This window comes from Plecotus auritus (genome assembly GCF_963455305.1).
Source record: "Plecotus auritus genome assembly, chromosome: 6".
Taxonomy (NCBI): domain Eukaryota; kingdom Metazoa; phylum Chordata; class Mammalia; order Chiroptera; family Vespertilionidae; genus Plecotus; species Plecotus auritus.
This window is the reverse complement of record NC_137773.1, coordinates 136575947-136589309: the sequence shown is the minus strand read 5'-3', so window position 1 is coordinate 136589309 and position 13363 is coordinate 136575947. Positions and strand designations below refer to the sequence as shown.

Sequence of the window (13363 nt, the reverse complement as noted above, 5' to 3'; positions counted from 1 at the left end):
CTAATGCCCCTTCCCAGCTCTAAATGTGTTTGGGAAATCATAAAACAGAGACCCACATACCAGGGGAAGTATGAGACTTAGAGGAAAAAGCTGGCAGAGGAAGATAGAGTGAAATCCCTCAGGCAGGAAACAGGACTTAAGGTGGGAGGAGGGAGGAGGATGAGGGCCAGAGAGAAGTCCAGACCCAAGGGGTCTTCAGGGCATGGGTGGCAGTGTCGGTGGGAGCAGAGGTGCTGCATGCCCCAGGGACAGCAGTGTGTGAGGGGATAAGGGAGCTTTGGAGATCACATTCACACACCCCTTCCATCCAGCGTTGTACCAAGTGGGTAGGTACACTGATGATGCTCATGAGTTGATGGTGATGATGGCTTTGGTTGGGGCAAGAGAATTTCAGGTTCTGTCAGGCCTGGGTATTTGTGCAGAGACTTAGATGACAAAACTAGGAGCCCCAGACTGCAAGATGGGACTGATGACTGACCTGTTCTATTAACCCCCCTCTATTCCATGGATTGAGGGGCCCATCCGAGCAAGAAGCTAGTTTCCCTGGTGAGGTGGGGCAATGTCCGTCAGCTGTTCTCACCTCCCTCCAGCACCAGCAGAGTCTGCTCTTTGGGCAGCAGCATGTCACAAGGGAGTGAGAGCTTCCACAGCACACCCAGGAGGCCAGACTATTGGGGCCTCCCCTCCTCCCCAGAAACTGCAGCCCCCAGGCAAGAGCACAGTGGCCTTAATAAACGTTGGTATGTGGTTTGGGATGAAGACAGGCATCAGGCCAAGTGTTGTCACAATGTCAAGTGTTGTGAAAAAAACAGGGCTGCCTACGTGCCCAGCTGCCCTTTGCCAGCATTTGTTGTTTTTTTTCTGGTTCAAGATCCTCCTGGAGTTCCAAGAAGGTCAGTCTCAGAAGCCCAAAGGGCAGGATTTTCCTATTTTAAGAAGCAATCTCAGCTTATAGACAACACCCTCTGACTCCTTCCTTCCCTTAATACCCGCCCTCCCTTCTAGAAAACACCACTTAGGGTGGTCGTCTCCCTCATGGAATGGATGGGGAGGCTCTTCACTTCCAGCTCACACAGATGGTATCAGTCAGTTTAGTACAGAAATACACAGATACAATAATGATATAATTATGTGATGTAAATAGTAACTTCATTCCTCTCCTTGTAGGTTCTGTGTGGTAGACCACTGTACTATCCTCACCAGAGCTCAGGGGTGGTCAGGACAAAATAACAATAGTAATTAGAGGAAGTGTGTTCTGAAGACAGAGAAATCACAAAGCCCATCTCAGCATCTGAATACAAAAATAGAATTCACACATAGAGGCATTTCCAGGGGTTAATAACACATAGTACCATGGGGGGGGGCGGGCAGCTGGTAGAAGCTATCCATAATTTTCCAAGTGCAGGTATTTGTTTAGGATTTTGAGCTCCTTATTCCTCCGTTTTCCAGAGTAGCTTCCCCAGAGGACCCTTCCCGGAGGCAGCCACGCCTGGGTCCAGCCTACAGGCCACTGAGGGCCTGGTTGTGTCTTCCTGGCTCCCCTGGGCTGAGGGGCAGAGCTAGCTGACATCCTTCCTGGGGCTCTACGCTCTCTCCTTCCCCTCTGTGTCCCCCTTCCCTCTTTCCTCCAGCTCCCCTTCCCACAGTCCTCTCCTCTGCTTTTACCTGCTGACAGCCCAGCATTGAACCCCAGGCCAAGGCTTCCCAAAACGCTGTCAGGTTCCTCTCAATGCTCTGGCTCACTGACTGCAGTCAAAGAGGGAAGGAGGGCTTCTTTCAGGTCCCAGTTGCAGGGGTTGGGGGGAACAGATAGAATCCAAGGCAGACTCAGTCTGGGTTTGAGTTCAATGGGACAGGAAGCCCTGTCTTGCTTTTTATCTATTTTTTTCTCCTTTATTCATCTCAGTTTTTTAAAGGAGGGAATCTTGAACCTGATGCTCCTGTCTCCCTCCTGCTAGTTTTGTGCGTCACCGACCTGCTCATATGCAAGCTGGGACCGGTTTTTCATTTAGTCCTCCTCTACTGTGTTCCCCAGCTCAAGAAAGACATTGCTGCCAATGGCAAAACACCTGCCTGCATGCGCAGACAGAATGCATCCTGGCCACCTGAGCCTCAGCCCCAAGAACCTGCAGGACCTAGAGTTCTTTGCAGCTTTCCCCCATATTTTTTCCCTTAAAAGAAAGGAGCCTTCATAAATGAACCACCCAAGACCAACCCTTATTTAGCAGAAACCAAAGATTCCAGGGTGGGAAACATCTGGCCTTCCCAGTGGCTCCTGACCTAATTGATGCCATCTTGAATCCTTGAGCATGGTTGCTCCTGGGTCCCATAGCCCATCCTAGGGTCCCACCCTCTCCCATCTCAGAAGCCTCTCAATCCTCTGTGTGCCTGGGCGCAGTCCTACCCCTGGTCCTGCCCAGCAGCTGCAGCATGCTCTCAGAGCTGCCACATTGCCGCCCTCCCAGGCTGTGGGTGTGCTTGCATCGCCCTGGCAAAGACAGCCCACTCCTCCCCAGCTAGTCCACACAGTTGGGGAAGACATTCTCCTAGAACCCATCCTCACCCTGCTTGTCAGCATGGAGACCCTGATGGGATGGGTGTCCCAGGAAACCTGGCCTGCAGCTCAGGAGCCTGGGGAAGGGAAGTCAGGCTGAGAAGCCCCTTTGGTTTAAGAAGTAGGGCCTGAGGCCCAACCCACCCCCAGGTTGCAGGGAGTCTAGCAGTCTATGCTTCTGTGATTCTGTGATGGAGAACAGGCGGTGGGCACAAAGTGTTGGGGGCGGGGGGGGGGCGGGCGGGTGTCTGCCTTCTCAGCATCTCCTCTTTTCCTCCCCAGCTCAGTCAGTGTAGTCTTCTAACCATTGCCAGCTTAGAGGCAATGTCCACCCTCCTCTGGCTGCCTAAGGGCACCCTGCCAGTACCTCCTCAGAGGCACCCTCACGCCTACTCTAAGGGTTACTCAGAATGGCCTTTGTTCTGCAGCTGGGAAAGAACCACCCAGCCCTCTTGCCTCTGGGCACAACCGGAAATGCACTCTGGGGACCACCTCTGAGAACAAATAGCAGGCCCACTGGGGTTGCCAGTGGCCAGAGGGTGCTGGCTCTATCTGGAACTCAGAGCAGAAAGGTGCAGGGAACAGACTCAGGGTCCCTCCATCAGACCCCCAGCCTTTCCTGAAGCGGCCTGGTAGGGGTTTGGGGGGCAGAGACTCCCATCTGTTAAGAGGTGATCAAGCCTGCTGACCCCCTCTGCCCTTGCTGGGTGGATGGGAGACACTGGGGGCTGATACTGGGCCACTCGGCCCATCCCAACCACCCCCTCCTCCGCCTTCTATGTGGCCTCCACCTCCCGGGGTGTCCGATTCCGCTCGGCCTGCACCCGGCTCTTCACCTTCTTGCCCAGCTCCAGCCCTGCCCAGCTCTTGCCCTTGGCCTGTTTGCCCCGGCTCCGGCTCCGGGAGGAGCACCACATGCGCTCACAGTACTCATCCACCCGGGGCAAGTTGGCGAAGCCGATGAGCTGCAGGATGTCCTTGTACCAGGCCTTGGGTGGGGTGGAGGCCAGGCCTCCCCAGGTCGGGGGCTCCTCTGGCCTCTGCCCCCTGTGGAACAGGCTGTTGAGCTGCGCAGCCACGATCACCTCCAGAGCCAGGCGGGCCACAGTCTGGGAGAAGCCATGCTCCAGTGTAGTGCAGCTGTAGGTGCCCTCATCCAGGCGGCTGAGCCTGCGGATCAGCAGCCCCTGCTCCGTCTGCAGGACTCGCTCATCCGTCTTCACCTGCTGGGCACCAGGAGAATGTAAGGGGCCATGGAGCAGGGCATGTACCATAAACTTCTCTGCACCCTGCTTTTCCAGACGTGCCAGTTCAGGGCCCAGGATGTGGGCACGTCCCTGTCCATTCTCCCCTTCCCAGGGAGGGACGAGCAGCTCAGCAGGCTCAGCCTCCTGGAGACTAAGCTAATTGCAGGCAGGGCTTCACCTTCCCATAACCCAGGCCATGGCCTGGGAAGGGGCTTTTCCAAAAATTGACTGGTTTCTCCCTGGTCAAAGCTCTGGGACACCTGTCTTGGCCTTGGGGGGCTGGGGGTGGGCACTGGCACACATTCCCAGTGAACAGAGAGGGTAAGAGGGTATATATGGGCTTTTACTCAGGGGGTATATAACCCCAGCTCCAGGACTAGAATTCCCCTCACTCTACACTGTTCACTTCCCCCATAGCACAGGGCCCACAGCCCCAGCCAGGGTGGGCCAAGCGCCCATCACAGTGTGGGAGGCGGGAGTGCTGTTCTGTCCCAGCCGGTCTCTGGCCAGCTGCTGTCTGGGCTTTAGTCTGTGTGACTGGATGTTGAAGCTGGCCTGCTTGGGCAGTTAGTGCTGTGTAATTTCATCTCGTTGCTCCCCCTGGCCTGGCCTTGGGGGAGTCTCTCAGTGCCTAGCCCAACAGCTGGCCAAGGCTGGCCTCCCCCAGTCCCCAAGCTGAAGGAGAGCCCCTCCTGTAACCAACCCGCTCCCTCCCCTCCCTGCCTGTGGGAGCTCTTGGGAATTGTTCCTCACCCTGCCCTACCCACACCCATCCTCAGGCCCCAGACTGAAGCCATCTCTGGGGTTGACAGAACTTTCCAGATGAGGGTGGAGGGCCTGGACAGACTGTTGGACTCCAGGGAGGAAGTGTGGGGCCAGGCAGTATGGTTGGGGGGCGGGTAAGGGCCAGTGGCCAGGGGCACAAGCCTGGGGCAGAGGAGGACCAAGAGCCCCTGGGGAAAAGACCCGCTTCAAAGATGAGCCATATATGTAAGCCTGGGACTTCCTGAGCAGCCCAGACCCCCTCCCTCTCTTCCATCTCTGCTACCCACCCACCCCTCAGAGCTCAACTAGTGCCTTGGGAGTTGGTGGGCTCCCTGCCGCTGGAGGAGTTCCAGGAACATCTGGCCTGGGCGTTCCCAGATGGCAGGAGAGCAGCACCTCATTCCAGGCACCCAGGGGCCTAAAGCACAGTTTTCTTCAATTGAACTTGGCATGTTCCCCTCAGAACCCCTTCCTAAGACTCAGGACTTGGGGTTCAGGGAGAGATGTGACCTAAGGACACATGCAAACTGGAGGCAGGGTCCTCACTCACCTGGTCAGGCCCCTGGTCCCCCGGCCTCTGCAAGAACCAGCGCACAGCTGCCTGGGGAGACTTGGGCAGGCACTCCAGGAAGGTGCTGTTGTGCTCCGTGCCAAAGACGGTAGTGGTGGCCACCGGTCCTGCAGCCTTCTCTGGAGGGAGGCGGAGGTGGCTTGTCTCAGGGACTGTCCAAGAGCCCCCGCCAGTGTTCCAGGGACCTCAATATCCATCAATCCCCAAGCCAGTCACTCTGTCCAAAGACCCCCACACCCGTATAGTGACAGCCACTCAGGGAAATTGAGGGCTGTTACAACAGGACAAGTCTGAGGCCCCACTTCACAAGGGTTGAGTCCAGGCCACGGGGTGAGTAGCTGCTACTCACCTTCCTGGCTCTGGCCCAGGCACTGCAGGGCAGGGTTGCCATGCCGGATGTCCTGCCGGCGGAACCTGCGCTTGCTGGTGCCAGGCCGGTAGCGGGTGCAGGAAGCACCGTCCCAGGCGCAGTATGGGTCCCGGGCCAGGCAGCACTCTGCACAGGCACTGCCGTAAGTTTCACACTGGTGCAGCTTCAGCCGGGCCACGCCCAGCCTTGAGCCCACGTACAGCATTTGCTGGGGAGGGACCCAAGCAGAGCCCACAGTGAGCCTGGGCTTCCCCAGAAGCTGCTCGGCTCCCAGCCCCCTAGGGTTTCCTGAGGTCCCTGCCATTTTCAAACAGAACTATGGGTGTATTCCCAGGAACAAAATGCTTATCACCCACACAATGTACCCCAGATCCTGCGCTAAGACATGTAGGGGGTGGGCAGACCTGGGGTCCTTCCTCCAAGGGGCTTCACCTCGTCCTCTTCCCCCAATGGCCTTTATCCTGACTTGCCTCTCGCCTTAGAGGTGCACTCTGCTTTAAGTAATCCCAGGACCAACGTCGGGACCTCCCCAAAGATAAACCGGACAGATAAACTGGGGAAGATGGTATGTGCCACTTGTAAAAGGACACAGCCGTCATCTAAGAAGTGGCTCCCCTTCCTTGCTTGATTTCAAATCTGGATTTTGTTTTCCCCTGAGGAGCCAGTGTTTGTGGATCTCCCCTTATCTGAACAGCCTCACTTACTCAGGGCCTCCCACTGCCCACTGGCATGGAGATGTCCACTCCCAGCTGGATCCCAACCCTCTGCAGGGCCTGACCGGGCAGCCCAGCGCCTGCTGCCTGCTGCGGGGCTTTCCAGCGGACACAGGCAGTGCTCAAGGAGGCTCTGGCGGGCTGGGGCGGGGAGGAAGGCGGCAGCTGCTCTTACCCTTTTCACGGAGATCTCCATCTCAGTGATGGCTGTCGGCACCTGAGGAACGAGCAGGGTCTCAGGGGACAGGTGTTGGAGAGCCCTCCACTGCACTCGCGCTCTCAGCCTCCTTTAGCCCCTGGGTGGGAGCCCCCATCTCCCAGCCTGGGTCAGTGCATGCCCTGGCTACTAAGGCCAGACAGTCTTTCCCAGAGGTCAGGTTACAAGAAAGGTCCCCTTACCCTGGCTGGGCTCCAAGTAGGAGTAGGAGGCTTGGCTGAAAGCACAAATCTCCAGTATCCCCTCCCACAGCCCTGTTCCCAGCGATGAAGCAGCTGTCCCAAATCACCATCCCATGTTGGGAGGCGTGCTAGTCCCCCTGTCTGATTCTGTAGAGGGGCCAACAGAACCTCTTGGGCACTTGGGGTCTCAGCCACCCCCCTCACAGTGACTTGTGCCTTTCAGGGCTTTGTCCAGGGGTGCTCACCTTGGCCATCCCTGTCTGGGCCCCCCAACTTTCAGCTCACAAACTGCATCTCCAGGCCCCTCGGTCATTCAGAAGCATCAGCAAGGCCTCTGCAGTGGGGGTGTCATCCCTTTCATCCCTACTGGCTGCAAGCTCAGTCAAGACAGCGCATCTCCCTCCAGTGCTTTGCTCCTGCTTCCCTGTAGCCAGGGCTAGACCCAGGGACCCCTCCCATCAGCCCCTCCCTACTCACCTTAAACACCTGGAGCTCCTCCAGAACCACCTCCTCAGGCTCAGCTGAGTCCCCAGACTGGAGGGCCATGACCTTGAGCACTGACCCTGAGTCTGAGATAGGGAAGAAGGGGTCAGTAGGAGAGGAAGGAGCAGCCTGGGCACCCGCACACCTCCCCAGTCCAGCTACCTTACTCAGCCCACCCACCAGTTCCCAGGAAGATGACATCATAGGTCCCGTCCTCTGCCTCCACGCGGTCCACCACGATCTGGCGCAGCTGCTGGGCCAGGTGGGTTTTGACGAGGACAGGGCGGCCCCGCCGAGGCCGCACGGACCGGAACATGAGTGGGTGGGCTCGGGCAAACTGCAGCACCTCATCCGGGTAGTCCTTGGTGCTGCCAAAGGGTCGCCCAGGCTGCGCAGTCATCTTGCTGGGGCACTGTGGCAGCAGCAGAGGGAGCACCTGGAATCCTGGGATCACACATTCCCACCCAGCCTGTCCCAGGCCCCACTGTCTGGGCATGCCAATCTCGGAGGACTGCTCTCGCCTGCAAGAGGCTCCTTAACGCACTCAGGGCTCCCTGCCACACCTCACCTGACCCCCCTCAGGAGCCCTGGCTCCCCGCTGCTATGGAGCTTCGTGCAGACACAATGCTGTCCCAACGTAGAGCCCCCTGGCATCTCTGTCCTGCCCTCTCTCCTGGCCTGGCCAGGTACTCACCACGCCAGGGCGCGGGAAGGGCACCTTGCCCCCATAAGGCCCCCACTGGTGCTGGGGACCATCTTGGTGGGCAAAGGGCCCCTTGAAGACCTCCCAGATGTCCTCCATGTGGTACAAGCAGACTGCAAAGCCCTGGAACACAGCACTGCCGAGGGCAGACAGGGACAGTCAGGCCAGGGTGGCCGTCAGAGGGGAAGGGCGAGGCCTGGCTCTGTGGGCAGGGCGGAGGGCGACAGTGCCTGCAGTCAGCAGAAACCGAAAAACAATAACCCCCGGGCAGAGGTAAAGAGAGGGAAGCAGAAGATACAGCCAGTCACCAAGTCAGGGATGGAGACAGGGAGCCACGGCAAAACTGGGATACAAAGGTAGAAGTGCTCCAGAGGAGCCGGGGTACAGAGCCCAGGCCGGTGCGGGGAGGGGCGGCCAGTGTGCCCACCTGACCGTGCTGAAAAGTGCGTACACCTCGAGGCTCTTTCCCGCCTTGGGCCACAGCAAGAACACATCCTCTGGGAGACAGAAGGCCACTGCTATTGTCCCCCACTCGCTGGCTCTGGGCCCTCCCCACTCCCCCACCCAGGCCTCCCTGGCCCTGCCCTTACCCAGCTGGTCAAAGTGGGTCTCAGCACTACCGGGACCGGGCACCGAGCAGACCAGCCTGGCCTTGAGGAAGGTGCTCCACTTGTTCACCAGCACCCGCTGGCCGCCAGCATCATTCTGTGGGTCAGAGGCCAGGGTCAGCCTCGGGCCCAGAGGACGGCCCTCCTCCCCTCTTCCACCCTCACCCTCGGGGCAGAGGCAGGGGCATGGGCTTCACACCCTCGCCTCAGTTTCCCTACTGCTGAGGGTGGGGACAGGTTGGGGAAGAGGGAGTGCAGCAAGGACTTCCCCGCCCTCACCGCCCCTTCCCCGCTCTCACCACGCAGACGCGGCCCACACGGCTGACGGTGACGTGGCCCGGGCCCCCATCTGGCGAAGGGACAGTCTCCGAGAAGAAGAAGTACACCTTGTCATCATTCTGGTCAGAGTTGTCTGCAATCCGGGCAGCCATCACAAACCGGGGGTCTGGGTGGGAGGTGACAGGGTGAAGCTGGTGGGGGAGCCTCATGGGGAAGACAGGTAGCTGAACCCAGTGGGGAGGGGGCAGGTACTGTCCCACTGGAGGCTGGAGTCTCAGGTGGTAAAGGGGGGTGGGCTGCCCCTCCTGTCTCCATTCCAGCACCAGCTCTCCTGCCTCCTGCCCATGCTGGGGCCAACCCTGGCCAGCCTCGCCCTCAGCAGGCCCCAGACTCACCGTGCAGGAGGTTCTGGTCAGAGTCAGAACGCAAGGCCGGCCGGGGACCCCCACTCCGGAAGATCATGGCCTCGCGCCCCAGGAAGTCAGCAGTGAGGCCCGTGTACAGCTCCCCACCTGGGGTGGTGGGGCAGAGTCAGGGGAGGAGGGCCCAGCCGCCATCCTTTCCCAAGGACATCAGCCGGCTCCCACCCTCCCTGTGCCCACCCAGACCTAAGCATCACCCACCTACAAAGGTGCTGGCGAAAGGACGGCTGGGCTCATGCGGGCACCGCCCCTGCCCACTTTCAACACTGTGGGCCTCCAGGTGAAGTACATGCTGGGGAGAGGGAGGCAGGGGTGTCACCTGGGAAAGTAGTACCAGCCCCCCACCACACGGGCAGTGGCCATCACGCATCGCGTGCAGCTGGAGAGTGGGAGGGTGAAACCACCCTCAATTCAGGGCCTTGCCAGTGGGGTTAGCTCTGGCACAAAGGCGCCTTTCAGGCCTCTGAAACCTCTGCCCCGACCCAGGCTCAACGGGGAGGGTTCGGACTGGCTGGAGGAATGTCACTGCTTCCCAGTCCCTGTGGGGCCCAAGGCTCACCTCCCCACGGTGCCCAACCGCGATGAGGGCGCAGGTGGGATGGAAGGCCCCAGTGCCACATGCCAGCAGGTGGGTTCTGTTGTGGGGCTGCAGCACCCGCACGAAGTTGGCACACTCCATCTGGTGGGGAGAAGGAGTTGAGGGGCTGCTCACCATCTCCTCAGGTCCCAAGGCTGGGCCCTGCCTGGCTGATCAGCCCTGGGGGTCTATGGTGACATTCTTTTTTCTTTTGAATCCTCACCCGAGGATATTTTTCCAATGATGTTTAGAGAAAGTGGGAGAGAGAGGGAAAGACAGAGAGAAACATCAATGTGAGAGAGACACATCGATTGGTTGCCTCCTACATGCACCCTGAGCACCCTGACCAGGGCCTGGGCCAGGGAGGAGCCTGCAACCAAGGTACATGCCCTTGTCCGGAATCAAACCCAGGACCCTTTGGTCTACAGGCTGATGCCCTATCCACTGAGCCAAACCGGCTACGGCTAGGATGACATTCTTCATGGACCTTCAAGAGCCCTCCGTGTCTGTTTCAAATGACCCCAGCACAGGCAGCTGCAGGAGTGGCCACAGGCTGCCCTGGGTGTAGGTCAGGGTTGAGAGCAGTCACTCCCGAGGGCACTCACCAAAGGGTCTCGTCCCTTTCGAACACACTCCTCCCTCTGTCCTGGCTGCGGCGGCCACAGCACCTGAAACACAGCCTGGCTGACCCCCGAACTCACAGCCTCAGTTTCCCCATCCAGCCCCCCATCCAGAGTTGCCCAACTCTCAGACAGATCCTCTCCCCAGTCAGCCCAGCTCACCTCCCGGGGGTCTGCCCATGGCTGGTCCAGCTGCAGAGAGTAGATGGCATCGCGACCCCCCAGAAAGAGGCGGTCTCGGTACTCATCCAGGTACATAGCCCGAAGGTCCATGGAGCCCCGAGGACCCAGAAAGATGGCAGAGCGGTTGGCAGACAGGAGTTCTGCAGGGGATGAAGGGAAGGGTTAGGGCCCCTCAGTCAAGGCGTGGAAGTAGAGAGTCCCAGCTGTGCATTCACCCCACACAAACTCACATCTGGAAAATGTTTCCATCCACAGGGCTGCCAGGAGGGCTTCTGGGAAATGGCTCCTGGGGGTGGGTGGGATAGGGGGCTCTTAACCCCCACCCAGCCCAGCCCAGCCCACCCAGGACCAACTCCTATCCCTCCATTCCTTAGTCCCTGATCTTTCAGTTAACATCTCCTTCCCAGTGGCCCATCTGTGTTCTATGCAGTCCCCACTGTGTAGATGTTCCCACTGGCAGAACAAACAGCAGCAAGCTGGAGGAAGGGTGCGTGAGTGTGAGCCGTGCACAAGCGGACAGGCAGGGGACAGTGTTCCCAGCAGAGGGAACACCTGGAAAAGGCCTGGGTCTGGGAGAGGCCAGGTGTGGCCAAGCTGCAGGCTGTAGTCCAGGATGTAGCTAAAGAGGATTTTCTCCTCCATTGACCCTGCTCACCCAGCCCTAGGTGTGGGGAGGCTGTCTGGGGATGCTGGTCCTAGGAGTCAAGGACCCTTGAAATTGGAGGTGGAGGACATGGGTGGGCAAGGGGCAGACAAGATGAATGGGAAGGGGCCTTAGCCACCCTTGGGAAGGCCAAGTGCCCTGTGCCTGCCCATCCTTGGCCCAGCACTCACCCCACCCCCAAATTCAGCCTCTTCCAGGAAGCCCTCCATGGCTGACAGTACTTCAGAGGGGATTTGCCTTATTTAAATTTTCTTATAGCCTGACTTCCTTCCAAAACCACAGCTCCAAGGGTAGGATCAAATTCTCCCTCCAGACCCGATATTCAGACTCTCCAGAGTAGAGCCACATCTTCCCCCTCATACTCTCCAGAGTCTGAGTCTCCCCCTTCGTTTTATTTTGGGGGTTTCCCCTTTGGACTGAGATTCCCAGAGAAAGGTGATCACCCTGCTCTCCGGCTTCCCTAAGAAGAATCGGTGGAGAGCCTGTGTCTCAGGAACCTTTTGCTTTGTACTGTCTACAGATTCCGAGGAGGCCTGCGCGCCACAGCACAACGCACCAGGTTAGATCTGCAGAGGAACCTCCTGGGCTGGGATGCAGAGGGAGGAGGAAGGCCAGCACTGGGGAATAGGCTGCAAGAGGCAGGTGGGTGAGGGGGAGGCTGTGGGGACAAGGGGAGGGCCCCCATTGCAGTGGGGGAGGAGAGGGACAGGATCCTGCTCTCTCACTGTCTGCCTTGGGCAAGGAGCCCCCACCCAGTACAGACAGACCCTCCAGACCTGCCCTGTCTGCCCCTCCCCATCTCTCTCTGCCCATCTCTACTGAAGTCTCTTGGGGTCTCCATTCATCTCTCTCATTTTCTCAAAAGTTCCCTCAGCTTTTCCCCTGAGTGTGTCTGTCCCTGCCACCTCCACCTTGGCCATGCCTCCGGGAGCTGTCCCTCTCCCCTTGCCTGCAACCTCCCCGTGCCTGCCCCTGGCGGTAGCCAGAGGAGAACCATCCCGGGGAATGACTGCTAAGTCCTTCCCACTGTCTGTGCAGGGAAGGACTGCATCCCTCTGGCTGGCAGAACAGACTGCCCAGCTGGCTGGGGCCCCCACAGCTGGGGGTGCTGCAGGGTCCGGGGTTCCCACGACCATGCACATGAACAGGGTGTACAGTCCGTACCTCGGTAGGAGAGCCGCAGGCGGGGCATGCTGGTGCTGGGACTGGGGCTGCACCTGTGGAACAGGAGACTCCCCAAGAGGCAGCAGATGGCCCAGGCCGAGGAGGCCATGCTGGGGATCAAGGGCACCTCGCTGCCTGTGGAGCCACCCGCTGGTCACACTGCTGGTTGTAGTTTGCTCTCTTGCCGCCAGCCTGCCACTTATAAGGCACTGGCTCCGCCCTGTCCAGGGCCAGGAAGGAGGAGGAGGAGGGGGAGGAGGAGGAGGGGGGGGGGAGGGGGAGAGGGGGGAGGAGGGAGGGAGAGCGGGAGGGAGGGGTGAGTGCCTGCCATACACCTGCTGTGGCTCCCTCCACCCGACTGGACTGGCCCTGATGCCTCTACCAGATTGGTCGGTTCCCGGGTTCCCCATTGGGGAGACTTACCCAGCTGGGGCATGGGTAGTTTACACAGAAATGCCCACAAACCCGTCTCCAGGCTCTATCAAGAGGTCCAGAGGCAGAGAACCTGGAAAAGAGGTCAGGAGTCAGATCGGAGGTTGATGGTCTGGTTAGGGTCTTCTGGGGCTCTCCTTTGCTCTCTGCCCCTCCAGCACCTGTGGCAGAGAACCCCTCCCCCACAAACTGACTCTAGGCCCTGTTCATGTTCCCAGCAGGGTTCAGCCCCCTGAAGCCTGGGCTTGGCTCCCCAGCTTCCTGCAGCGTTAAGTTACCTGTGTGTGGGGAGGAGGCCATTCCAGTGGAAGGGGCTTCGTGTTTTGGATGAAGTTTTGAGGTTTGCACACCTCACAGATCTGAGATTGGCTGGAGATGAATGCCTGGCCTCCAGGCCCCATCCCGGCTCACTGGGCAGGGGAGCCTCCCTTTGCCCTGCCTCTCTCAGCCATCCAGTCCTTCCAGAGGCCCAGGGCCCAGAGTGTCACTCAGGGAGGGGTGGGTTCTTCCCAGAATCCCCCTCTGCATCATAGGCCCTATACATGTGATCCCCCCAGAGTGAGGGTGAAGGGAGGGTGCTCACACCCCCGCCCCCTCTGCCCTGAGCTC

At 59.2% G+C, this 13363-nt stretch overlaps 1 protein-coding gene across 2 annotated transcripts; it reads right to left on the bottom strand.

Moving 5' to 3' along the window:
* Positions 1-1139: 1139 nt before the first annotated feature.
* SEMA3G (semaphorin 3G) lies at positions 1140-12497 on the bottom strand (the record flags this gene model as incomplete). 2 transcript variants are annotated; one of them, XM_080673360.1, is made up of 16 exons in its annotated part: positions 1140-3777; positions 5117-5256; positions 5487-5715; positions 6396-6437; positions 7097-7188; positions 7283-7514; positions 7797-7941; positions 8233-8302; positions 8396-8510; positions 8713-8858; positions 9088-9204; positions 9316-9406; positions 9674-9793; positions 10297-10359; positions 10474-10634; positions 12323-12497. In XM_080673360.1, 16 exons carry the CDS (start codon positions 12429-12431, stop codon positions 3331-3333), a joined length of 2319 nt encoding a protein of 772 aa, XP_080529486.1. In that variant the 3' UTR covers positions 1140-3330. The 2 variants fall into 2 exon arrangements, with proteins under 2 accessions (XP_080529486.1, XP_080529485.1); XM_080673359.1 differs by having other exon boundaries at positions 1140-3780; positions 12323-12431.
* Between the last annotated feature and the right edge of the window lie 866 nt (positions 12498-13363).